Source organism: Numida meleagris, chromosome 19 (genome assembly GCF_002078875.1).
Source record: "Numida meleagris isolate 19003 breed g44 Domestic line chromosome 19, NumMel1.0, whole genome shotgun sequence".
NCBI classification, from domain to species: Eukaryota; Metazoa; Chordata; class Aves; order Galliformes; family Numididae; genus Numida; species Numida meleagris.
In genome coordinates, this window is record NC_034427.1 from 13,934,147 (window position 1) to 13,962,051 (window position 27,905).

At 38.2% G+C, this 27,905-nt stretch overlaps 2 protein-coding genes across 4 annotated transcripts in view; one reads left to right on the top strand and one right to left on the bottom strand.

Moving 5' to 3' along the window:
• B4GALT5 (beta-1,4-galactosyltransferase 5) overlaps positions 1-27,905 on the top strand; it is a 101,630-nt gene that overhangs the window by 28,291 nt on the left and 45,434 nt on the right. The gene's annotated exons all lie outside the window — the stretch shown is intronic.
• Positions 359-27,385, bottom strand: SLC9A8 (solute carrier family 9 member A8). Of its 3 annotated transcripts, none has more exons than XM_021416787.1 (16): positions 27,231-27,385; positions 26,867-27,045; positions 23,737-23,817; positions 18,932-18,990; positions 15,873-15,956; positions 14,822-14,923; positions 14,098-14,132; positions 12,931-13,074; positions 10,844-10,982; positions 9,142-9,235; positions 6,284-6,400; positions 5,760-5,842; positions 4,152-4,263; positions 3,522-3,742; positions 2,317-2,463; positions 359-1,283 (listed from the first exon to the last, which is right to left on the bottom strand). In XM_021416787.1, the coding sequence occupies exons 1-16, from the start codon at positions 27,236-27,238 to the stop codon at positions 1,176-1,178; spliced, it is 1,713 nt and encodes a 570-aa protein (XP_021272462.1). In that variant the 5' UTR covers positions 27,239-27,385; the 3' UTR covers positions 359-1,175. The 3 variants fall into 3 exon arrangements, with proteins under 3 accessions (XP_021272462.1, XP_021272461.1, XP_021272463.1); XM_021416786.1 differs by having other exon boundaries at positions 9,142-9,247; XM_021416788.1 differs by lacking the exons at positions 26,867-27,045; positions 27,231-27,385 and adding an exon at positions 24,347-26,849 and having other exon boundaries at positions 9,142-9,247.

Here is a 27,905-nt window from a genome sequence, read left to right on the forward strand (position 1 = left end):
GAGAAAAATCATACTAAAAGGACAACCACGTGGAAACTGTTCAGCACTTCCCAACTGAGGTTGCTTCAGCGATATCCAATATTAAACCTTTCATATCTGTATTACACTTTTGTTGACTCTCCTTCCCCATGTACACATTTAATTCAAACTAACAATGAGGAAAACATTGCTTTTGCTCCCACTGGAATTCAGAAAGTTTGCTAGTGAGTTCTGGAGTGTTAGAGATGCTTCCCGAATTTGGCAAAAGAAAAGCTGTTGCTTTCTAAGACTTGAAGTCACTGTGCTAGCAAGGAGCAATTACCAAGTAGAGAAAACCAACTGCAACTGCCTTCAGCAAAATAAGCGTTACAGAAGCGCATTTGAAATTACAGTTTTAATGTCATACTATCCCCACCTCTTGCAAGTCATGTCTAATCCACAGTACTGATTATGACATCTCAATATAAAAATAAAACATCCCATTAAATAGAAAGCAAGACAATTTTATATGACAAAAATATGTTTTAAGAGGTTCTTCTTTGTGTGCAGCATCTGCTTTTTGTCAAGGTACTGATCTTCTCTGGATTCACAATGTGCAAGTCTGTGGCCTTCTATGCCCCTGAGGCAGGGGAGGCTGGAACTGGATGATCTCTAAAGTCTCTTCCAAACCAAATCATTCTATGATCATGTAAGTCTCATAAATCATGGATTTATTCCAGCCAGATTCCCTTACTAGTGCTGAAGCAAATTCATAGTATAAACTGTCAAGCCTCTCTATGTGAATAGGTACACATTTCAAAAGAAAAAAAAGCAGCAAGCTGCAACTCACCCTATTTTGCAGAGTCATATGATGGCTCTGTACTTCAAACACATTTACAACAGGCTTTATGATAAGACCCCACATTAAACAATGCTACCATTTCGTGGCAGATGTTTCCACTTTTTTCCCCCACAGGCTGCATGAAATTTGCTGTGATGTAAGATGTGAGAAGTCCATCATTCAATCCAGAGTCTGACACTTAAGGGGCTCAGTCACTGGCTAGTAATACCAAGCAGAGCAGATCCGCTTTTTGATGTTTAAACACATAGTACAAGATATGCCCAAAATGAGAAGCTTTTGTGCAGTCAGACTCTTGATAGTTAAATTCACCTTCTAAAGTCTAATGATAAACTCCTTGTGCTTCTTCCCCAGTCTGCTATAGCAGCTCTTGCTCATCATCTTCAGAGCCCGAGGGTCCTTGACGTACCTCTTCATACCATTTGTTTGTGAGGGTTTTCATCTGTATGCGCCCATGATGCAAGTCCTAAGGCACAAGAAAACAGTGTTATTGAGCTACAACACAACTTGTTTGTCAGAGAGACCACAACAGAATGATAAGTTAAGCGTACTTCTCGTGAAATAATCTGTTCCCGGTATCTAAGTGTACAAAACATGTCAAATGCTCAACCAGTAGTTACTTCCAGGGATGACACTTTCGAGGGAGAATTTCCTTTGTTTTCTACACAGTCTTCCTCTGTGGATTTCGACAATTACAGAGTTGTCTAGAAGGCATGTTTTGGAATCTCACTCCTCTCAACATGTTCCCAGAGACAGCAGGAAGCTTGTGACCTGCTTTGGCAATTCATATACTTATTCTTCTACCATTTGGTTGCAGTCTTGATGGCAGCCTGTGTTTTTAGCTACCAATTGCAAATCAGATGCCATTTCTTGATTTCCTGATTTGAAAATTTCGAAATTTCATTTTGAAATTTTCAAAAAAAGATTAAAACCCTTTGGTTTTTGTGAAAAAGCGCTTAAAGTGTTCTTTTGAAAGTAAAAAGTATCAGAAAAATTGTATGTTTGAGCAGACTAGGAAAATTGAATATACATGCTTTACAGCAAAAATGCTTATTCAAATTAGAGAGAGAAAAAAGTGAATTATGTAGCCAAGGAATATCAGGCTTCTGAATCCTGGAGTGAAAATGGCACAATATTCACACCTCTCAGAGCCACTCAGCGTTAAGCTATGTGTACAACCAGGTCTCATTTTGCATTTATAGCTTCTGAGTCTTCATCTCATAGTGAAGAAATCTAAAAAAAAAAACGAAGGCTGCAATATTTGTCCATGATTCCAAGCGAAAAGCTGTGCTCGGCAGAAAAATCCATTTAATCTAACCAGCAATTTTACAATGCAACTTTTAATTACAGCAGCTCTACGTATGTACAAGTAAGGTACTAGATGGCTCACTAACCCTTGTGTAGATGTTGCATAGTTGTACTGTAAGCCTTGAATGGCACAGAGTGAAATGAGAACCAACTCTACCACAGTTTGCTTCAAGAAAACAAGAAAGACTTACTTCTTGTGTGAGTCTTCTGGTGAAGAAAGGATTCAAATACTTAGCATCAAGCCACATAAACCCTTTGAGGTCCTGGCGTTTTATGTACTGGGCTTCATATTCCTCCTCTGTGAGCTCTGATAAATGCTCGGATTCTACGGTATTTCCCTAGAAATATCAGAAATATTGCAATAACCTGAGAAAAAAAGGCAGTTATTACATCTCACTTGCTTCACCCTCTTCTGCTGTCTCCCTTTTCACAGTCACAGAACAGAGTTGAAACAATCACCTCAGCCTACCAGAACTTATGGCTGCATGAATCTGTCCAGCCGTTGATTCCCAGAGTCACTTACCTTTCTTCTTCATGCCAAAAGGCTTGAAATACTCCATAATTTTGTACTGTTGCTATTGCTAAGAAGGGATTTCTAGTGTGCAAGCTCTCTCTTATGACCTGGGCAATCAGTATATATAGCAAACAATGCATTTGTGTCATCATCTCACCGAAAAAAAAGCCCTATATCAGAACACACCATATTACCCGTACTCTTTCTACACACACCTACCTCCACAGAGTAAGCTAATTCCAAAGACTGCAAACTTTATAAAGCCTCATCCCAAGAGAAGCTGTTCTTCAGATCCCACAGAACAATTCTCTACGTGTACTGTTTGATGGTTTGGGACCAAAACAGGAAAACGCTCTGTGATACTTTATGTACTCCTGTCTTTAGCAGATGAGTTTTCAGACTGGACATTAGTCTTCTTCAGCATTTCTGATTATTTTAAAGCCAGAATCTGCTTTAAAATAAAACCCACTCACAGTGGTGCTGTTGTTACTGCCTTCTTGAGGCCTTTGCTTTGACTTTTTCAAAATAACTCCCATCTGCCTTCTATTATTAATTCCTGACTCACAATAAACTAGCTACTTTCAGTCTGTGACTCAATCTACCCTGTAACATCTGCCTTATGTTTTAAGGTTACTTTAATTTGTATGGATTCGTTTATAATTAGATTGAGTTAAGAGACATTGTTTCTCATCCCTTTGTCTAAACAGTTACTTATGTACACGCTAACCAAGCTCTTCGGGACATCTTAAAATTCTACAATTTAGCTTTTTTTTCTACCATGCTTCCATTGATTTCACTTTACTTTTGAGTAGAAAAATAACATACTAGTCTTCTTTGAAAATGGAAGAAAATGATAGTTATCTGAATAAAACAACAACATACCATTTTCTCTGTTTTGCTAAGGTTAATGTCCTTTTTGTTCCTCTTGCGTGCTTTAGAGTCTTCAATGTCAATCAGTCTGATAAGGGGCATAGTTCCTCCTCCCAGCAGCAAAACTGTGAACAGCACTATGATGATTGTTGTTGTCCCAATGAGCTGACGCTTCTCTATTGGTTCCAAGCCCAAATGGAGGCTGAGTGCATAGGGAATTGCGCCACGTAAACCTGCAGAGAGAAGAAGAAATCAATGAAGAGTTAATCAGCACCAATGCTGGTCACTAGCACTCTGTTAACAGGAATCCTCCACTTTCAAGATTTTTACGATCCTATTTCATGCTCATTTATCTATTACTTGGTTATCATCTTAAAATGAATCAGGTGTTGCTTTTCAGACTGAAGCTATTTGATCTTTAGAAAACTAGATTCTTTGAAGGAAAGTTTCAGTTAGTATCTATACTGTATGGTTTTCTAAAACAAAAGGGAAAGAGAACGTATCAATTGCACCTGGGTTTGAGAATAGTGCAGATGTTAAGTTTTCCACAGATGGAAAAACAGTTCCTCCCAGAGCAGCCCACACAATGAAAGAGAGACTAAACATTTTTTCCAGTCCTCCACAGTTTGAGTTGTAACTTACCACTGAACCACATGATAAACATCATTTTAGGGGTGATTTTATGATCACGGAAGAAGTTAAGTAGGTAGGAAAGGGGGAAAATATTCACTGCTCTACCAAACAGAACAAGTACCTGAAAAACAAAAACCAAAGCAAAAGGCTACTTGATATGTTACAGTCACATAGGCCCAAATTCCATTGCATTTAGCTTGTACCAGTTAACAGTAATACACCCTTCCCACCCACAAGTGTTGTAAATAGGTGTGCTGCTCAATCAACATTAAAAAAACCCAAACCTGTCAGCATCAGTTAAACATTTTATCTGTTTAACTGAAATTAAACCAGACTCATCACTGACAGAGACCAGACGCTATATTACTTCTGATAAATAAATGAAACCCAGAAGGCATTCCAGGGAGACCAAGAATTACTCTGGGTGTATGTTTCCCTCAGTTCAGCTCCTTTAATCGTTCTTTTGGCACAGCAGCTAACAGCCAAAGCAATGTTTCTACTGTCTCCCCATGGACCAGTTCCTCAGAGAAAAAGGCCAGAAGCCAAACAAATAGCATGCAATTTGGATCCTCAGCACTTTACTGGATATGGCTGTAAAATACACCACACATCCAACCAACAAAGAGTACTACTGCTTTAATGACAGATAATCAATAAATACCGTGAAAACTCAGAAAAGCAGTTACTCACAATGGTGTTGCTTTGTAAGCTCCACAACAAACATACCTTGACAAGGTAAATATACTAGAATTAGTCAGCAGGATTCTTGAAGGTCTCTGCTGTTTTCCTTTATGAATCACCCCAAAATTATTCAATTTGCATTACAGCTGTGAGGGTAATGCTAGAAGGAAGTGTCACACCTTAGATACATATTAGATAAGGAAGTTGGGTACATATGCGTATGCAGTGAGAGCAGTTCTCCCTGTTGATATAATTATCTGTAAATTATAGAAAACAATTCTTTCCTTGGACAATGGACTAAAACAAACTAGTGTGCACTGAGGTACGTGACTAGAAATTTCTCTTTCCAATGTGCAAAGAGAATGCATTTTTCATGTTTCAATTAAATAATTACAATAGCAAAATATGTAGGTAAGCCCCATGTGAAACAAAAGCTACACTCAACTACAAAAGGAAAGAATTAAGAATGGAGTCGAAGAACGAACCAACATTAAAGAAGTTTCGAGTAAGTACTACCTCTAAAGAAGGGGAGCTCAGAGTGAAGTAGTAACATGTGGACTAAATTCACACATCCTTCATATGATGCTAAAGATGCATGAAAACTCAGCACTGTCATTTCCCTCAGGAAAAATTTTGAGATTATTTTAATAAATCAAAATAAGCAAGGTTCTTTTCCTTATTAGTGTTTCAGAAAAACAGTAAACTGGAATTCCTTAAATCAGACTGATGTATACATACACCACAGTATTAAGGACAGAGTAACTTCATGCTATCAGTAAGAATTAACTTTGTGCAATAAATACAATTATAATAGTATCTTTCATAAAAAAACTATAAAAGCTAACAAATAGTCTAAAATATTTTAAGTGCAAGGTTTTATTTTTCCCCACAAACACCACAGAAAAATACCTAAACATTTTTGAAAGAAATACCTACTATGCACCAGATGACAAAGGACATCTCAAACTTGTGAGGAAAACTAAAAATTGACAGGCCAAGAAACGCAAAAACACATGTTTCTGAAAAAGAGAAGTTGCATTTTAAATACACAATTCTGTAAAACCTTTTGTATTCCTATTATAAGTTACTATACATGAAATTAGTACATGAAATTAATTATTTCCTGACTTTCCAATACACAAAATAAGTGGTCCTTTTGCAGAGGAATATAGGAGTCAGAGATATCTCTCCTTGGTTATCAGTCTTGCTGCAAATCTTAGCAGGAGCCTGCAGGATGGGAGATGTAGAAGATTTACTGGATGTTTTATCCAGTACAGCAGGAAAGGTGTCTTTTGCCTTCCTTCAAGCCTCCACTATCAGGAAGCCTTCTCTTAAAGACATGTACCACTAACACATGAATGGTGGGAGGAAAACTCACATCTCTCCTTATCCCTTTGGAATCACCATTTTAGGCAAATCCATTTTTAAACTATAGTTGATACACCATAAGTAGCACGTACCACACATGAAAGCAACGGTTCTCAGTGTCTGCTGCATTAATATCTGTGTAACAGGGGAGAGGTTATGGTGTGTATAGTGGGACATCACGATGCCAGAGAATAGGATTGCCATGATACCTGTAAATAAAATGCAGTAATCAAATACAGATTAACTTGTAAACTGCAAATACAGTGTGTGCTTACACTCTATACTAGTGTAAAAGCTTTTGAAGCAGCGAGTGAGGTTTCTCTTACCACTGATATTCATACTGATTTCATTCTGCTTGATATATTAAATACTAGGAGATCCAAAACGGGTCAGTTGCAAGGTGGAATAAATCCCTGTAGTCACTGGTTTCCCATAGAACCGAGGGAAATAAACTGTTTTTTGAGAGGTTTTCCTGCCTTTCACTGTATTAACAGGCAGACAGATGCAATCAAAAATGGAGTAAGAATAATTTGAGAGAAGTGGGGCTAGAGGACTGTATGATTTAGTTTTCCCAGAAAAGTCATTCTTTCCTACCTGCTGATCAGTCAGTCCCAATCACCACCAGAAGCCAAATGAGACCAACAGGGCCTGGGTGTGAATCCATTCCAGTATGGTGCACGAAGTCATTAAAAATTAATGAGGACTAGCACACACAGGTGTACTTGCAATTTGTTATCAGTCTGAGAACACGAAAAGCAATTGAGATTTGAGAATTCTGGGCACAAATGGCCTTTATAGGAAGGTACAGCCTGATGTATAAGGCCTGTCCGTCCAACAGACGGGACACTAAACTAGCTACTACAGGTTGTTTCAGAAATTAATAATAGCCACCAGTTGCAGGAAAAGGGACTAAATTTACCATTATAGAGTTGAGTTGCCCTAATGACATGCATAGTTTGGATAGATGTACAGCAACTGGTACCACAGCCCTAAAGAGCTGTCTCAGATTTCACTGTATTCTTGCATCTTTTATTTGTGTTGCAATTTTTCCATCTACCTTGCTGCACAGTGCTGGGTAATTTATGGAATCAATCTGAATTTCAACCTATTTCTCTAAATGCTCAAGACACATAACAGATGCTGTCAATTGTTCACTATTCATAGGGAGCTAGATATCTTAAAGGAAGTTTTAAACATCTCCATGTCTGCTGTATAGACCTGCACCTGAGAAGGATGTCAATTGAGATGGTGGTGAGGATTGTGCAAATATAACAATACATTTCAAGAACAACTACAGTACTCCTTGTGACAAAACTGACCGAAATTGACAATGTAACCCAGAAGAAATCAACCGCACTACAGATCTCAAGAAGACAAGATGGCATTTGGTAGTATGCCTAGTTAGCCCAAACCACAGAAAGTATAAAAGACCAAAATTATTTGGCTAGAGCTACATGTCCAGGAGTGGCCCAGATGAACACAACTAGAAAGATTAGACTAGCAGAGGTAGAGGGAGAACAGTCCTTTGTTTCAAACAGAGGTGAACTAAGGCCTTCAAAATTTGTTATTCCTTGAGAATTCATTCTTGAAGATGCATGCGCAAATCAGAGCGCTTGTCTTCACAAATAAAATGACAAAGAACCTCTAATATCCTGAGAGCATCTGATTAGGAACGCTATTACTTCTTCACCGCATACCAGCATGTGTGTGTTTGTTATATAATGCAACAGCACAAATTCTGTAATATTTTGTTTTTAAATTCAGAAGCAGTGTAAATTAGAAGTAGAAAAGGCCACGTGCTGAGATATTCCAGTATGATCTTTTCACAAGGAAAAAAAATCTGTTTACAGCAACACAAGTGTTTCAATATAACAAACTGTTGGCTCATATTTCATACAATTTCTTTAGCCCTATGTATGTGTTGGTCTACACACAGAACCATTCTGGACGCAAGTGGCCAGAATGGAATGTTTGCACTAGCAGTACACATCTCAATTGTGTAAATACCATGATTACACGTCACATCTTCATACATAATATAAAAAGCCAACAACAAAACAAAAATCCCCTGGTATCAGTGAAGGTATGCTGATATATATTGCTACAAGTCCACTCCAAAATATTTACAACTGCATGCACATATATTTTCAGAAAATCAGAAACTCTGATTTCATACCTGCAGATCATTAAAAACTTCACAAGCTTGTTATGTTCTCAACACATACACTAAGTTGTAGAGCAAATGTCTTTTACATACAGTTGTATTTTTGAGTTCATTAAAAAAAAAGGAACCAAGCAGGTTCCTATGAATTACATTAACTGTTGCATCCCTTCCCACTTTCCTTTGAGAAATGAGACAGGAAGCTGACTGTCTTAAAAAAAAATCACTTAAATCACCAGAGGTCAGAGATGGTGGGCATCCACCAGAACCGGACCCTGTCTCTATACTCGATTCTACAGAAAAATGGAAAAAGCTCATCTGCAAACCTCTTCTCCTGGCCCTCAGCAAGCTTCTGCCAAGTGTCCAGAGGTATATTATAGCTACAGTACTCACCGGTTGGTCTCAGCTGACTTATCCAATGGCACAAAAGGATGGGCAGAAAAACAGCTACAGGGTAGCAGGCTGGACATTACCTAAGTTAGCTAATGCAGCCAAACTCAGCAGCATACAGCTGAAATCTTTCTTCTGTGGTAGGCAGAGGTAACTGGGTAGAATACTAGCGTTGATGCTGGATAGCTAATGTTTATGAAAACTTAATTATCTTTTCTATACATCTGTAACATTTAATAGAAAATATTTCCCTAAAGTAAAAGTAAGGCAAGGTCAAAAGTAAGAGCACAGGTTAAATGAGAAAACATTAAAAAAAACAAAATAGAGACCCTCTTAGACACAAATAACAAATACTCAAACTTACCAAAGAAATTTGCAAATAATTGTTTTGCTACTCACCTGAGAGTGAGATACCTTCTGCAAGTCCATAAGGAAGGTAAGCAAAGATAATCATCATCCCAAACTCTAGAGAGGGTGTCTTTCTTAAATCAATGTGCTTTAGCACATGCACACGAAAATGTTATGGAAAAGGTAAGTAAAAAAATTAACGAAAAATTTTAACTCCATTATAAAACAATTTAACTTCCATTATAAAACAATGGTGGTGCTTAATGTACTTAGCTGCTGAATAGATTACAAAGCCTATAAGTTGTCCCATGACTCAAGCACATAAAGATTAATAATTTCTTACAAGGAGTGTTTTTTATAGAACCTACTGCTGGTAGAAGTCTACCAGAATGGATAGAATTAGAAACAGAAAAGTTCTGCTATATACCTATACAACATTGACAGCAGCATGCCAAATTGTCTGGATCCAGAAGGGATGTTTCTCTTCAATAGTTTTGAAGAAAAGATTTCAAAGACTGAATGTGAAAATACACCACAGAGAACCATTAAATAGTAAAGGCTTTCCAAAAAAAAAGAGTAGAGGAATGAAACAATGTAAAAGTTTTTTTTTAAATAATATCCTTTTGATATTTAAAGGTATTTAAAACTTACTTTATATTTGTATGTCATAAATGTGGACATTAGTCTAGGGCAGCAAATTTGGCTTTGTGTTATGTACACTAAAATTCAGAGGAGAATGCACCTGTGACATGGACATTCACAGGAGGAATATGGCCATGAATGAGCAACAGCCTTCAATTGTATTTATCTGTTGGCACCGAATAAGAGATTTCTTTTGCTACATTGAAATTCTGCACAAGTGTGGGAAATCTAGTATTCTGAGGCACAAAACCTGTAATAAGACAAATATGCTGCTTTTGCCTTTGTCTTGGTATCATTTACATATCAGTGAAAGAAACATTAAGCATCTGTCTCCCTCTTTTGTTGTGATATATGAAACAATGTAAAACCTCATGGAATTAGGCTAATGAACCCAAAGAAGAAACCTGTCTGTATTTAATCAAACTGTTGTTGTTATTTAGAAAGTGCTTAACAGTATGTTCCAGATGACATGAGTAACCGTTGCATGAGCCTAGAACAAAAAATTACTTACAGTGAATGTAGTGTTAACATTAAAGCAAGCTCTCAACAAGAGTGCCCATCTTATACATCCCTCCCTATCTCAGGGGAGAAGCTTCTGGGTTACTCAGGAACCAGTTCATGCAAGTGGAAGAGGCAAAATAAAATTCACTGTAAAACCAAATAGAACAGTATCCATCTTCAGCTGGCTCAATCCACAGGAACAAATGAGCTGGTCTGATTCAAAAGCCCTTGAGAATTGTTCTTTTCCTTTTAACTAACTGTTTCATACACATAAACGAGGAGCCACATGTTAGTGAAAATGGATCAATACTGAAACTGAATTAATGTTTTAAATTTAAAAAACGACCACATTTTATTACACCGCATTGCAAATAAGCTACTATACAGCACTTCAGACCTTAATTATGTTAATAAAAATCTAATGCAACTTCTTAACGTACACCCATGCCCACTAATGTAAAAATAAGCATGAGACATCCCCAACCAACAAAATGGTCTCTATTAGGAAATATCCCTTAAGGAATGCAGGAGAATATGGGAGAGGAAATACTATTTGAATGTTGGAGTTCATCAATTTATATATGTGTATCACCAAATTAAAAAAGGATATTAATGCAGAAATAAGGCCAGTAAGTGTGCCAAGTGCTGCAGAGCCAAAGAACATCTTAAGAAAGTATCCCAGTGCCTGTAGAAAAGTTTGCCATCCACTTACATCTGACATATTTTCTCTTGTCAAGCCTTCTGCAGTGCTGGATATAATAAAAAAAATAGTAATACAAAAGAAATAGTTGTAAATTGTAAGCCTTGACTCAAAAAAAGCCAAACAGCTTTTGGGAACAACAAAACAGGCTTCTATTTCTTTGTTACTACCACTCCTACAAGGCTTTTACTGCAATACATACAGCAAGAGGAAAGTCAAAAGATATTACATGGTATATGTATGGTAACTGTGGTAATCCCCAAAGGGAAAGCTACTTCTGCTAAAAATCTGGAAATCCAAAATTGCTCTCCTAAAGAATTCTCAGATTGGTGTAAATAGGCTATGATAATGCCAAATATTACAAAACAGTTTTCAAGCTATGAAAACACACTTTGCCATGGCAGAAACTCTGGGCATGAAAGAGGAGAGACAGATCATATGATCCTCAGAGATGAACAAATGAACAGGGAGATCTCTCACCAAATACTTCAATGTGAGTGAGAGTCAAGAAGGTCACTGTAGGAAAACAAAGAACCTCTTAAGAGGAAAGAGAAGCAATGTCTTCAAATATCAGGAATATATTTCATAGATTTTTCATGACAAAAAGAGATCTAGTTTCTAACTAACGTTCCATTTGACTGCTCTTAGTCTTGATGGTCTTCCATAAAGAGACCACAACCGTATTTAAAGCTATTAGTTCACTAATAAAGGCTCCCCTCCTCCTGTCACTACATGCCCTTATAAGAAGTCCCTCTCCAGCTTTCCTGTAGGCCCCTTCAGATACTGGAAGGCCACTGTAAAGTCCCCCCAAAGACTTCTCTTCTCCAGGCTGAAGAGCCTCAACTTCTCTCAGCCTGTTCCCATAGGGGAGGTGCTCCAGCCATGTGATCATTTTTATGGCCTTCCTCTGGACACTCTTCAAAAGCTCAATGTCCTTCTTGTGTTGCAGACTCCAGAACTGGATGCAGTAAGCCAGGTGGGGTCTCACAAGAGCAGAGTTCAGGGGCAGAATCACCTCCCTTGACCTGCTGGTCATGCTTCTCTTAATGAAACCCAGGATATGGTTGGCCTTCTGGGCTGCAAGTGCACACTGCCAGCTCATGTTGAGCCTTTCATCAATCGACACTCCCAAATCCTTCCCCTCAGGCCTGCTTCTCAAGCCATTCTCCACCCAGCCTGTATTTGTGCTTGGGATTGCCCCGACCCAGCTGTGGGACCTTGCACTTGGCCTTGCAGAGCTTCATGAGGTTGGCACGTGCCCACCTCTCAAGCCTGTCCAGGTCCCTCTGGATGACATCCCTTCCCTCTAGCGTGTCAACTGCACCACTCAGCTTGGAGTCATCTGCAAACTTGCTAGGGTGCACTTGATCCCACTGTCCATGTTGCCTACAAAGACGTTAAATAGCACCAGTCCCAGCACCAATCCCTGAGGAACACGACTCATCAGCGGTCTCTACTTGGACACTGAGCTGTTGACCGCAACTCTGAGTGCAGTCATCATGGTTAAAGGATAAATCAATTCTCTTCTTCTCCGTGATAGCTCCAACACATATAAAATTAAGTTCCTATTGCACGGATGTTGATGTAAGCCTGCAGATTGAAATGTGCTTCTGGATAGAAGCCAACAATAAAGGAGATACAGCTGAAAATTTGGCAAGATAAGTATTTTTGTCCAAGCCTGAAAGGACCCACGCTGGTTTTCTGTTGCCAGGATCCTAAGAAAGAAAGACAACTGCTTTTAACTACAAGTTTATCAGCTATCTGGGATCAATTGGATGAGACACTGAGGAAGTTGCAAAAAGACGACCATTTGCTGTCTTCTGCCTATGCAGCTTATGCTACAGAACTCTTTTAGCAATAAAAAAATTCAGCATTATACCAAAAACACATTATTTGTTCCAAAAGCAGATGGAAGAATTCCCATATATCTCAATACCCAATTAACAGAAAAGAGAGCGGTCACTGTTTCCATACATGTGTAGTTCAAATGCACTTACTTGGTTAAGACAATAGAGACTGCATCATTGAGAATGCTTTCTCCAAAAACCAACATGTTAAGTACAGGATCCACATTGAGGGCATTGAAAATGGCAATGGTAGCCACAGGATCAACTGCAGATATTAAAGAGCCAAATGCAAAACTGGGAGAACATAAAACAACAACAAAAAAAGAAAAACAGATGAAAGAAAAATACAGACCCAATAAGCCTGCATTATCAGTTAGTAACAAATATGTCTCAGTGTTTACACGTAATGAAAGTTATGTTCTCTTCCCATGATGAACTTGAAGCAACAAGAGTTGATCTTATTTTTCAAAGGAAAGTTGTTCAGACTGAAGAGAAGTTCGAGAAACAAATATCTCCCAACTCTCAACAACAATACCAATACCTTACTGCAACTAAGTTAAAAAGAACAAGACACTGCCTAAACCATATACCACATATGCATAGTGTTAACCTGCTTAGGAGTATTAATAAGCAACATCTAAAGGGAACAGATAGAAGACCATTACTATAGAATCCAGAGATAAACAATACAGAGGCAATGGGACCGCTTAGCTGTGTAGTCAAATACTGGTATCAATAATGAAGGTTTCTGTTGTTCATGCACGTTTTACTTGTCTCACTTCCTGCCTACCATTTGGCTTCATTATGGATTTTAACCAAAAACTCTCGTACTTGGCTTAACATTGAATCAACAAACAAAACAAGTAATTAATACAGGAACAAATTAACTCTAACTGTAGGGAGGTATGAACCTGAATAGATTCTTTGCCAACTTCTTGACAAATCTACACTATTGATACTGAAAAACTCATTATAACTTTTGAGACACCATTTGGACAAGGAAGTTCCTTTTTCCATATACTATTAATCATGCCAACTAATCAAAGTTTACATAATTTCACTTTAATGGTTGGTTAAAAAACAGTATGTTTCCTATTTGGAAAATTCACTAAGCACAAGGATACTACTCGGAAATAAGCATGTCCGAATAGAGTTTAGAAGCATCTGATCTATTTGTTGGTGTAATACACAATATCAAATATAAGCAATCCAAACTGAAACCAGAAGAGCTGGCCAACTACAGTACATTTTCCCTATACAGCATTATCTTGATGAGTGCTCCATTTCATGTACTGCGCCATTTCTCCAAGAGCTTACCTGTCTGTCATGTTCAGTTTATAAATAACATCAGCCTGAAAGAATAGGCAAAAAAACAACAACAAAAAAACCACGATCAACTGTGTTTTGCTGCTATTTTTACAAATTAATCAAATCTTAAACTGTCTTAAAAAACTAATATCACAAATACTAATCATATATCATAATAATTATGTTACCTAACACTACCCTGTTACAATTCTGGTCACTCAAAAAAATCAGGAAATGCCAGATGAAACTTGAACAGATACAAGTAACTAAAGTAACTAAGGCATTCACAGGAATGGAAATAAGAGGTGAAGATAAAAGCATGGACTATTTGGCTTAACTGAATGAAGTCTCAGAGAACACATAATCACCTGTGCCTGTAGCTAATGAAAGGGGAAACACCAAAGCAGTGAAATTAAAGAAAGTTGTCAACAAAAGAACAAGTAAGTTTAATAGTGGAAATTAGAAGATGGGTGTTAGAGAAGATAGGTTCTCACACAGCCTTCTAATGGGAAGATCAAGTAAGTAAAAGAAAGTAAAACTCAGTTCAAGTCTTAATTGCTTCTAACATGAAAAACATAAGGGATTATATAACAATGCCTCTATGTTAGCATGATAGCCAAGAAATGGACTTTGTGACCCAAGAATTTACCTTCACTGTTTGTCTGCTCTTGAAAAATGGACTTTCAATAAGTAAGCTGGATAAATGTAAGTGCTTCAAAGTAGTAATTCTTACCTGGCCCAGGAAATAAATTCCACCACCTACTATGAAAGCTGATATTGCTGTGCCAAATACAGAAAACAGCGTGATGGAACCTATGTTCTGAAAAAAATTGCCCTGGAACATAGTAACACAATAAATAAATTAGAGAAAATAAACTGAGGAAAAAGTCATGTTTCATGTTTGTATCTAAATTCAGTTCTGATTCACAGCTGGGTTTCAGAGATAAAGCTTCACTAGTTTGGTTCCAGGTATCCCAGGACAGGGCATATATGCACACCATCTGCTCTCTCTCAAGGACAACAGCAAATCCCTCTGATACCCTGGGCACCACCTCAGTGCAGTACTGTGACAACAAACCAACTCTTAGATGGCCAGTTGAATATTCACAAACACTTGTACACACTGCCCACTTGATAGAGCTAAAAGTGAATCCACCTGTTGTAGAAAGGGCATGTGAAAAAGGCTTTTAAACAACCCAATAGCTAGACCACTTCTTGGGTTGTGATTCTGAATGAGAAACATCTTCAGTGACAGTAGCAATTCGCATCATTACTATATCCCACTGCTCTCTTATGCAGTACAGTTAAAACAGAAAGACAGCACACGGGCAGCAGAGAACTGTTTTTGCTGTTAGAGCCGAGAACTGTTAGAACTAGCACCATGGGAAATGCTCGTGGAAACACAGCTTCTCAGGCAGAATGAAAACCCTTGTAAACATTTTCACTTTTCCCCTTCTTTACATACAGAGTGACCCCACCTTTTCCACTTCTGATCCCAGACCTTCCCAGTTTTCCTTCTTCACATCAGCCCTTATACCACCCAGCGAGGTAAGGAACCTTTTCAACCAATGAGAACAACCTCTGTGCAATACCTGTCACCTTGCCAACATTCATTTAACATTCCCTGCATGCTGGGTTAAAGAAACTTAGGTTCTGCATTCTCAGTTGCCTGACAATAAATATGGTGGATTTTAGTGCAATTATTCTAGATTTCACTATGATAATTGAAAGCAGAAGCTGTTCCAAACAAGACCTCAGCATGTGAGTGTCTGGCAAGGGCTTACCTTGTGCAATGAATATCCAGATTCAAATATAATAGGTGGAAGCAAAAGCAGAAAAAACATATTTGGACGAAACATTTCTTCTTCCTGCAAAACAAAAATAAAGCATAATAATCATGATATCTTTCAAATTAAAATAATACTGAACCTTCACAAATAGGACATTTAAAAAAAACAAGCCCAAACTGTTGGAAAATGAAAATTCCATTAACCTTTCTCATTTTTTAGCACAAAAATAAAAGGCCACATAACAGTAAACTATTCTAGGGCTACTTTAATTACTTTTTTTTTTTTAATGTAGTGATAGAAGTCCAGGTGTTGCTTACTTCAAATTAGTCTTTTCAAAGAAGTCACACATAAAACTGATTATTACTGACAAAAAGATGTGCTTTTTCAGCACTTTCAAAAAGAGTACTCCCATTTTACCTCACCTTCTCAACATATTAAGGACTGTCAAGGAACAGTGACCACTTGGCTGCTAATTTGATATAATCACATTAAAAGTACAGTTTCACTAGAAAGCTAGTCAATAGACAAGAACAAATTAGGTAATCGTAGCACACGTACATGTGAATAGGCTCAAAATATATACCACAGTTAAAAGTCAGAGGCTTGATTCTTCTTGACAAATGTAATTCATGCCTCTAGTTTAGTGATTCTGTTGTTATGGTTCCTTTTTGTCATCAGAATGATGTAAATGAAACCTAACATGAAGTAAGATGGTATTTTTAGTAACCACATTCTCTGTCATCCACCTCACCATTTGGGTAACACTGCTTTATGGAGTAATTCTGCTAAAGTGGCACAGTTTTTCTTTCTGCTGTCAGACTAAGCACAGAAGACAAACTGATTTTAGTGCCTCTCTTTACCCATCAGGTTTCCTCCTGGTCCACTCAGTTCCAAATACAGTAGAACTTGTCACCTCTATGAGCAACAATTAACTTGTTTAAATCCAGGTTAAATAGCTGATTGATTATTCTGTTAAAACACTAGCTTTCAAGAAAGCAGTACTCATCTCTTCTAAATCTCCTTCATATACATACCAGAGATAATCATCTTTGGAGGGACTTACAAAATGAAACTCCTTCACTGCACCAAAATGCTCTAGTCCATTATTCTGCATGCACACATCATTTTTTGTTAATTCAGTAACCACATTAGGCTTAACAAGACAACTCCCTCCCCCCCAAAAATACCCAAAACACCCACATTCCTGGTAATTAAACTAACTAAAAGCCCCTAAAAGCAGAGAAGGACAAAGAGGAGATGAATGACAAAGAGGAAGAACTGCAACTTTGATGAATTAAAGTAGAGAACAGGGAGGCAAAATATGAGGACTGCAATTACCAGCCATGTTAGCTATCAAGAGTCAACAGAAAGTACATAGTGCATTGAGGACTCCGTAAACCATGATAGCAAAAAATTGCATTACTAAGTTCTTAGGGCAGGGATATGATCTATGGTATGCATTCTACACAGATATAGCCTGCAGTTATTTCCATATCAGATCAAAATTCTGTTAAAATTAAAAAAATAAAATGATTAAAAAAGAAAGTCATAATTGTTGGTTAGACCATTTTATATCTGAAATTATGACAGCCTATGTAAATACAGCTTTAATACAGTGACATTAATTTAAATAAGCTAACAATAATGTAATACCTGTGACCCGTTACCTTAGCTGATGAAATGAGCAACCAGATGCAGCATACCCACTACCTCTACAGATCTGAGCAATGCTGACCAGAAATAACAAGGCAATCACTTGCTATGATCAATCTTTCCTGTGTCTGTAGAAAGAGTGCTCAAATGAGAGCACACCTTGAGCTTTCTTTTCCCTTACTTCCTTGATCCCCTTCAAATTATGTTTTTTAACCAATACAAAGTTATTTTAAAATGCTGCTTTCCTGGATGTTTAACAGATTTTCTAATTTAATCCAAATCCTGCTGACACAAATTAGGAATTAAACACTATTAGCTACTGCACCATCCATTGTTTGTAGTGAGTAAATATGTAAAAATGAAATATCAAAATGTGCCTCCTGAATCATATCTATGTAATTGCTTAATTGAATATAATTAATGTAGTTGACCAAGAAAGGAAATACCGTATTTAATTTTAAAAGCTACATTCAAGTAAAAGAAAAAAAAAATCTATGTTTTAATGTATTTCAACTAAAGAGGAAAAAAAAGACTTCCTTTAGGGAAATAATTGCCAAGAAGTACTAAGCTGCAAGCTAGGATTAAAATTCACTATTCAGATTGAGATTTTCATCTTGCTAATATAAATCTTGTTTAAACATGGTGATTCAAAGCACTGTGATTTTAATCAGTTCACTGATCTAATCTTACTAGACTATTTGATCCTCCGAACTAAAATCCCAGTTTAAATACTGCATCATTTTAAGTTAATGCAGGAACGATGAAGAGTTCATTGACGATGTGGATAAACCACAGATGGCAAAGCTCTTGTTTCACCATAGACTCTACCTCTTGGAGAGGCTTCTGCCAGGATCCTGGCTCGCCAGGGAAGCCTCTGTAGCTCCACACATACATAGGGAAGACCTCATAGCATCATACATCAATTCCTGTTGGAAGTGAGCTCTGGAAGTCTGTAATCCAACCTCTACTTCAAGCAGGGCCAACTCAAATCAACTTAGGGTACCCAGGCCTTATCCAGCCAAATTCTCCAAAATTAACTCCATAAAGATGAGAAGAACTACCTCTAGTCAATAAGTATACATAACATATAACTGAACTGCAGATTTTTTTCTACTATAACTAGTTCCATAACACAAGACATACAGTACCCTCTCTTACAATCTAACAGGAATAGATTTGTTATCATAAAAGGATTATTTTGGGGGGAAAAATTGTGTAGAAAATGAATAGTAAAATCAAGACATCAAATATTCAGTTGTATTATTATTTTAAAAACTCTAACTAGAGCATAAAATACTAAGTTCTGGAAATGACATCAAAAGAAACTAAAATATTTAATATAAGACTGTTAGTAATATAAGGACTGCTCTGCAATTAAAAATTAACTGCTTCAAATATACCTTCCAGTTGGCCAGCTTCTGAGCCTCTATGATTTTTATAAAAGCTCCCATAAGGATACCTAAGAAAGAACAAGATTATATTCTTAAATAATCACAAAATGGCATTGTTTCCATTAACTCAGTCAACAAGACTTTAAAGTATAAACAAGGCAAAACATAAAGCAGCAAGTCTTCCATTCCTAAAGCACAAAGCATTTTTGGGTCTGATGTAAGTTTCTGGTATGTTACGTAACTACATAACTTCTCTACACAAAAGATTGTCGCTTGAGATATATAAATACTGAACATACCTTTATACCAGTAAGCGCAGCACTCTCAAGAGGCAACAGGGTTAACTCCTCAAAATGAGTTTTCATCTAAAATGCATTCAAATAAAATGCAGCCTTTCTTTCTAAAGAATCATGAAGTTATTAGTTTGATCTCTGTGCAGTAGCACAACATGTTCATGTCATTCAATGGCATTTGCAGCATTAATCAGCTTAAGCAAAGTCAAAGACTTCTCTACAAGTCAATTTTATCTAAATGAAATCATAGCATTTACTGACATTAAAATAGACAACAAATTCTGATCAGAGTGGAGATACTGTCAGAACTGTTTCCCCAACAATTACATATATGTAGAAATACTAATCTGAGTATAGAATATTTCATGAAGAGTGCTGCAAACTCATTGGTTGGAGGTTACTGTGATCTTTCTTTCCATGCATTCTTCAAACAGATAAGTCAGAAAACTGCAAATTAACAAGACTTCTTTTGGAAGTCAAGAAGATAACTCTTAGCCTGTCATCACTTGCTTTCAGTTTGCATTTCAGTTAGGAGGAATGTGTCTTTAGTCAGATTCCAGATCTTTTGTTTCTGTATTATTTTTACTATTTACAAAATGAAGGCTTAATAATCAAATGTTGGGGTGCAGAAGTGAAATAAACTGAATGAAAGGTAAGAAGCGGCTGAGAAGCTTTAAGTATTGTTTTCCTGTAACTCATATGTTTTTTAATCTCTCATGGCGTAAGCTATCAAACAGTCTTACAAACAGCATCACATGGATTACTGCTTATGGATGTATCATATACACTAAGCCATGAGGTTTAAGTCTTCCTTCATACAAAAATACGTGAAGGCATTGGTCTCAGAGGACAGAAATAATTGTTCAGTGAAACAGTTCATATGGAAAGAGCAAAACTTCAATGTAGTAACTCAAAGGTCTGCTCTCCTTTGAAGGAGGGCAGAAAGCATATACAGTCACTTGCATGCCATTTAAACACAGTTATCAGTACTAACAGTTGGGCTTTCTATTTTGAGATGGAAGCAGTGTCAGAAGCCAAGGATTAAAACATTTCTGATTTTTGCAGAAAAGGCACACTCTCTTCAGCTGGCTCAGGAAGTACTTTTATTACTTATCAAGTTTAAATGGGAAAAAAACACCCAAAAAACCTGCACCTTTAGATGTATAAGTCCTGGTTACATTTCAAGTGTATTTTCCAACAAACTCAGTATTTTATGAAACAGCATTGACAAACCTCACGTAAAAATGTGTTTTGAGGTGATTCAAAAGAAGGGAGATTTAAACTCACTTCTACAGAAGTGGAAGAGCTCCAATGCAACTGTAGGAAACTGGGCTCCAGGGAGTAGGCAAATCACAGTCTGTGTGCTATGGGGTTGAGCATCCCTATTCCTATTCTATGAGCTGGAGATGCTTAAGAAAATAGCCAACCTGAATCTCTGTTTTGGAAGAAGAGCTAAGCACAGGCTGATCCTAACAGTAGTGTCACAGAACAAGAAGCTCCTTTCACAATATCGAAAGTTAAATGAACAATAATGTAAGGCAACAGCAGAACTTAAGAGTTTGAATTATACTACCCACATCTTCCTATAGAATGAGCTAGCTTTTGCTGGCTATTATGCACACCAGTACTACTAAACTAAGATTACAATAAGCAAAGTCATGGAAGAAGGCTGCACAAAATAATGCATCACCATGTCAGCTTAAGAGCAGCAGAATGTAACTTTGATGATGGTTTGTGCAACCTGTCCCATGCATCTTTACAAACTACTCCCCTGTTATCACCAGTTTAATGAAAGCCGTTTCCATCTATGAATCCACAAGATCGGTTCAGTGTTTTTGTCAAGGAGTCAATTGGAAAGTTAAGTCTGGAAGAGTTAATCCAAATCTCATTCTTTAGAAAACATTATAGGAAGTTTTGTATTACAAACCACCTTATTTTCCCTGAGAAGACATTAAAACTCAAGCACAAATCACCAGGAGAGTAATACGCACTAGAAATTGTAGAACACAAGCTTCTTAGCATCTTAGACAATGGCTAGAAAAACAATTGTCATAATCATATTTATCTGCTCTGCTGCCATATTTGTGAGCCCTCAATAACCATCTGAGAACATTTACTTAATTTACAAAATAGGACACACCTCACTTCTGGCACTGCTAGCAAAACTGGATACTTGAAATTCAAGCTGTGCCCCCACAGCTGTGTAGATCATTACCAGTAACAGAAGTTCACTGAGAAGCAATTAGCTGGCAATTCCAATGATTATACAGGTGCCATGTCCTGTCAGTAGAGCTGACAGTAGTTTAAACATGACTGAGTCAATAAGCTAAATAAATAAGACTTAAGTGACACAGGACATCTGTTAGTTTGGGTGCTACTGGACATAACATCCTCCTGAAATAGCAGAACTGCATTTGCGAGTATCATCTAGCTGAGTTTGGGAGGCAGCGTACAGCTACACTATGGTTCATGCTGAAAACTGAACTATGCAAGTTTCTCATATGGCTGCTGCGTGAAAATTTAAGTGATGCACTGATGCTCCTTCTTACCAATCTTTAGTAGCAGTGACAGCCTCTGCAAGAAAACTTAACAGTTTTATGAACAGGATTTTATTGGAAGTGACAGGAACACAGAAGATATCAGCACAGCTAAAGTCCTTGTCTTGATTCTGAGGCCAAGAACAAGAAAAGAAAAGAATACCTGTGCCTCTGCTGCACTCTGTGACCCTCAGCAGGAGCAGGGATGCAAACTTAGGCTTAAGACTCCAGCTCAACACTGCCCAGTAGTTGTCTTGGAGCAGAATAATGGATATGACAGCAAAGAAAATCCAAAACTACACCAGCAAGTGCAACTAATACACTGCTGCACTTTAAATTGGGGATTATGCTTAAGTTTAGATTAGCTGTTTAATAATAATGGTAACTAACCTGACTAGAAACCAAACACACACTTTTAACCTTTCTGTATGAAGACAAATTATACTGAAGAGATAGTAAAGTCCTTCTGAAATCTTTCAAGACACTGGAAGATGCACTGTACAAAACATCTCACCTGCCTACAGCAGTAGGTAAGGAGCAGTTCGTTAACAGTGAATCAAAATACTGTATGGTTTCTATGGGGATGAAGAAGTTCTGTGACCTGCAGCAGCTCTGATCTTCCTATACATCTGGAAGCATAAATATACACAAAGCCTGATAGATGCTGCTACTATAAAGATGAGATGTGTGTGCAACACTATCACTATGATAGTTTTTTCAGGTCTATTTTTCAGCTGCATAGAAATATTAAAATTCAAATATGACCTTGTAAGCATGTTTCTCTTTAAGCTTAAACACCTTCTACTATGCCGTTAATGTGATGTGACTTGCACTAAATAAACTAAAATTCAGGGGGTTATGCTTCAGTAAAATATATTTTCCTTTCTTTTAAGTAACAGCTCTAATATCTTCTCAATCTAGCATGCAAGATGCCAGAAGATACCGGTTTTCCAGAAAGTGTAAGATTCTGACAGGCATAAGAAACCTTATTTCTTCTTACTGCAAAATTGTGTGAAAATGCAGTTAAGAGATATGACAGAAGATGGTACCAAGAATTACAGCAGGCAAACTCAAGACAAAAAAATCTAACTGCCCAACAAGCGTTACACTCCTCCATATTATGCTAGGAGGACAGCTACACATCTTTTTGTGCTGTATTTTCAGAATGGCTGTCAGTGAAACTCACTACTACTAGAAGCAAAAATATCACGTAGATCCTGGCAACCAAGTTACAGAGGCAGGCAGAGAACTGTTTCCTGGAGTTAGTTAAACTAGGTTCTTTAAACATTATGTTAGATGTTATGAACAGGAAATAATCTATGTATTTGGTCCAATATCCTCCTCATTTACAAGTAACAGCATGCAAGTAAGTGAAACTATCATAAAATAAAACCGCAGGCTTAGGAACACTCCAAATTTAACTCAGATTAGGTTAGCACTTGATCATCATTAAGAGTGGCACTCTTTTACGTCACGTCATAGGAAGAGTTCTTGCCATTGTACTACAAGGATAGTTAAGTATCTAGCAGAGTGATAATTAAATATCTAGCAGCCCAGGGCAAGTTCTCAGGATACAATTACACTCCCCAGCTAGATCAAATCATATACACAGATAAAATCCTACTGAAACTAAAACAAATGCATATAGCATTTAAAAGGGAAGGCCAAACTGTGGCTGCCATGAAGTGCTGCAGTGCCTTCTCCCACACTGTAGAGGCAAGAATGGATGCTGTTGCTAAAGTATCTAGGTAGGGACATCCCTATAATGCCCATGCATGTCATTTTACTGTGCCAGTCTCTAGACGCATGCTTATTTCTTGATTTTTTTTTCAAAGAATTTAATTCCTAGAGTTAGTTGTTTTCTTCACTGTGTTTACTTTGCCACTTTTCTAGTGATAAATAACACACAGTTAAGCATTATTTAAGTACATAATAACGCCCCTGAATTAACACAAAACCAATACAAAATGTCACAGTTACTCACCTAAAGAAACAACAGCTACGCTTTCTGGTAAAAAATGAAGTCGGTATTTTATCAGTAAATGCACCAATATGATGCAGATAGCTGTGAACAAGAATTTAAAAGAGTAGAAAATTCAGAAATAGTTGCAGAAAATAAAATAGACTTTTAAGCAGTATTTCAAAAACACACACAGAAAGCTTTTTTCTAGTGATTTAGTAGAAATCCACTGATTAAAATAACCAAAACTTCGGTTCTTAATTCTCACTAGAGCACTTAATTTAGTCTACAAATGACAGAAAATAACAAAAGCGAGTTTTAGGACATAAAATTATCTTCTAAAAATACTAGTATTACTACCTTTCGAAGCTGACTCAGCTTACAAGAAGATTTTCTCTGAAAACAGATGTAAAAAATGACAGTCATACAGAATACACTGTTTTAATATCTACCTCTTTATTAAACATTTCTATATTCTTGGAGTAAAAAAATACAGGCACGTAACTGTAACACCATAATGGGATGGAAAGTACCGCAATAACAGTGGGGTAGCAAAGTCTTTGGCTACAGCAAATTAGAATGAGCCCAAATACAGCAGCCAAGGACACAGAAATGAAGGAAAAGAGCTGCTCACCCTTAGAAGGCCCCAGGTAAGCAGAGATCTCCAGCAGGAAATGCCCCCACCTCCACTGCCAACCCTTAAATGAGGTCTGGAAAGGGGTGGATCCTGGATCCACCCCCCTCCTGGTTACTGAGGTGCATCACATGCTCCTGAGCTCCTCTGGGCTGGCCCTGCCTTCCCACCAGGTGCTCCATCACTACTTCAGGTCGTGACTTAGAATTTCCGCTACAATAACCCCCATCAAAATTTCAAAGCTATGTACTTCCACATCTGACTCTCTTTAAGGAGACTGACTTTACCCAAATGGATAATCAAAGTATTAGAAAAATTTACACTGGAAAGGATAACTCAAGGTGATCTAGTCTAACCTACCCCAAACAGGGCTAATTTAAAAATCAAGGAAGTTATCCAGGGCCTTGTTCAGCCAAGTGGGGAGGTCTTCCAAAGCAAAGACATTCCATCCCCTCTGGATGCTAGTTCCAATGCTTCAGCAGTTTCACGGCTGCTTCTTGCTGTTTCGGACACAAAAGTCTTGTTCTATATTCTCTATTGCTCATGAATAGTAGGGCTATGAGGAGATAGGATGGGTAACTGCTTAAATACCTCAATTCTCATTACAGAGATGATCCAAGTTCTTATCCAGATCAGCAGAGATACTTACCAGTGAGCACTGCTAAAAGTTACACCAGTATAGGCAAAGGGCCAGTATATAAAAATACAAAAAAACATAGGCTTGAAGTTAAAAACTGAAAATTTTAATCTAATGAGACAGCTACTTATTCAATATTCAGTTCTGTACTATGGTACTGTATTTCATCCATGGGAAATAAAGTCTCCCACATGTTGAAGCTACCACAATTCTTCTCTCATTTTAATCAAGTTCAACAAACTCTGACGAAGAAATTCCATCTGGTCTGCGCTTCTGCAACTCGTGTTTCATTCTATTCACTAACAAATACTTCAGCAGTGGCCTGGGATATAAACTATTACTGCTTGCATTAGTATTATTATTTATTATTATTACTATTACTAGACAGCTCCGAATAGATCTGCTTCTGAGTCTACTCCACTTTAGAATATTTTAAAAGCTATTTTACAGCTCACAACATCCTGAGGTAAAAGTATTGTACACACATTCATTTTCATCCTTCCTACACTCTCAGATGAGAGATCATGAATGAGAAAAACTATGAACAATAAGCTTTCATACTGTTTTCTGTTTTGTTCAGGCAATTCATCTGTCCTGAGGGTGATGCTTTCAAGATTCATTAAGCTATCACAAGGGCATAAACAGGCTGGAACACAGTCAAAAAATCACAGCTCTGTTCTTAAGTCCTAGGAATACAATTTTATCATGAAAGACCCCTTTAAAATCTACGAGACACACATATTCAGAAATTTTATTTAAATCTCCCAAGTTTTTGGATCTACTGTATTTTGCTTTGGTTTTTCTTTTGTTTTTCTTCAAATTCTAATATGCCATAGACCATAGGGAAAACATTAACCCTCTCTGAAGACAAACGGATACTTTAGAAACAGGTAGATGCTTTCTATTTTTTGCTACAGTTAATAATAGTAATTTGTAGGACAAAAAAAGGTATTTATTCTTATTTTCCCCAAAAAGATTTGAAGAAGTTTTTGCACTGCTGTCAACTCCATAGCTATTATTTTTTTCTTCCTGTTAGTACAGGAAAGAGTGATCACTGAAGACTGGATGACCTGTCTGTCAAAGAAAGGGCTCTCTCAGTGTAGCTTTAATTTGGAGAAACCAAGTATATATACACACAAAAGAAAACAGACCCTTAACGGTCTGTGAAAGTTTCATTATTGTTACAGTTTTGACTACAACATCGCCCTAAGCAGATGGTAGGATAGCTATATTCTACTAAGGAAAAGAAAGATGACAGCCTAGGTTGACAGAAAAGCTGGGTGTGCATCTGCTATTCAGAATGCGTGTGTGTGTGTGTGTGTGTGTGTGTGTGTGTGTGTGTGTGTGTATAAATGTGCAACAACGTTACCATAATTATGGCAATCTGCATGTAACCATGCACTTGTAAGAATGTTAGAAATCTAGGAGACAGAAGAAATAGCTTCTGACCTTTAGTACACCAGCATGTAAATCCCAACCTCTGATATTGCCTGAGCACAGTCTAGAAGAAATCAGAATTGAAATCTCTCTTCAAAGACAGATCCAAGCATTGTGGGGCATTCTGACAGCACCATTCCCATAGATGAACACACGCCACATACTTGTTTAGTAATGTGAAAACAATTAAACATCTTGTTTGCAATTCTGAGCGCAGTGTGAAAAGGTCTGCAATGGTCCTCAGTTTTCCATGGATTTGGGCAGGTCAGTTAGTCACAGGTATACATACACCCAACTTTTCTAAATCCCTGTGCCTGTACAATACTCCATTTCACTGACAGAAAACCAGAGGAGAAACAGAACAGCATGATTTGGAAAGTCAGCCTATATCCTTCTACATAGAGCACACTTAAGAGTGATTAAAAAACTTTCAGTTCATCATTCACCTAATACAAGAAGACTAAAAAAAATGGTCATGCCACTGGATTGCTCCTCTTGCTGTGCCTGGACTCCAGTCTGAACGGGAAGGATGGGTTTGGCAGGTGTAGGCATCACCAGCTTGGTGGTAGCAGCCAGAGTGGTGCGGAGGGTGACATTGATGACCTCATGGGTTGCGTTTGCAAACCTGTCAGGATGACACAGTACGTGACTGCGCAGCGACACCACCGATGCTCCGAGCCTCATGTGCCCCAGTGCCCCCCAGGGCCTCCCCCTTCCGCGGGCAGCACGTTCCCTCAGCACCCCGCGGGACCCCACTGCAGACCCAACCCAGGAGGCCCGTCCCCACTCCCCGACCGCCTTCTCACTCACTCCGCCATCTTGCCGCCCGCCGGCTTAAACCACGCTCGGGAGGGTCCGCCCCAGACGCAGCCGCTTCCGGGGTTCTCGTCGACACTCTAGCTAGCAGCCCTCCAAACTCTATGGTGGGAAAGGAGGAGGATCTGTGGGGGTGAGTGTGCGCGTGCGTATGGGATGGCTGCCCATAGAGGGGAGGGGGATGGGTGCGCGGGCTGCATCTATGTACGTTGTCTGTTGTCTAGAGACGGTGTGACGTTGCAGCCTTGAGCTGTAGTGTGATGTCAAGCTGTGTGCAGCGTGCTTCCCTGCCCCCCTGTCTCGCGGGGCTGGCGTTGAACCTGGTGCTGTATTGCTACGACCATATGGTGCCTCGGCCCTCAGCCGCCATCTTGCAGTGCTCCTTGTTCCTGAGCCATGGGCCCTGGCATCACAATTGCTCACCACCTGCTGACCAGTGCCCAGCCAGTCCCCAAGCAGGGGCAGCTCCCGCATCTGGCTCCCCTTTATTGTTCAGTGTGATGCCATAAGGTGTGGGACATCCTTCTGGAAAGTTGGGATCAGCTGTCTTGGCTATGTGCACCCAGTTCCTTGTGCCCCACCAGCCCCTTGCTGCACAGCTGCGTGAGAAGGTGGGAAGTCCTTGTCTCAGTGTATGCACTGCTCAGCAAGAGCTGAAGCATCAATGTG

What these genes read in the sequence shown, in the direction of transcription:
- SLC9A8 (XM_021416786.1), bottom strand. An exon ending in GAATTTATTTCCTGGGCCAG is followed by an intron (nt 14,133 to 14,821) that starts GTAAGAATTACT and finishes CTATTCTTTCAG; the next exon opens with GCTGATGTTATTTATAAACT. An exon ending in TTAGCAAAACAGAGAAAATG is followed by an intron (nt 2,464 to 3,521) that starts GTATGTTGTTGT and finishes TGATATTTCTAG; the next exon opens with GGAAATACCGTAGAATCCGA.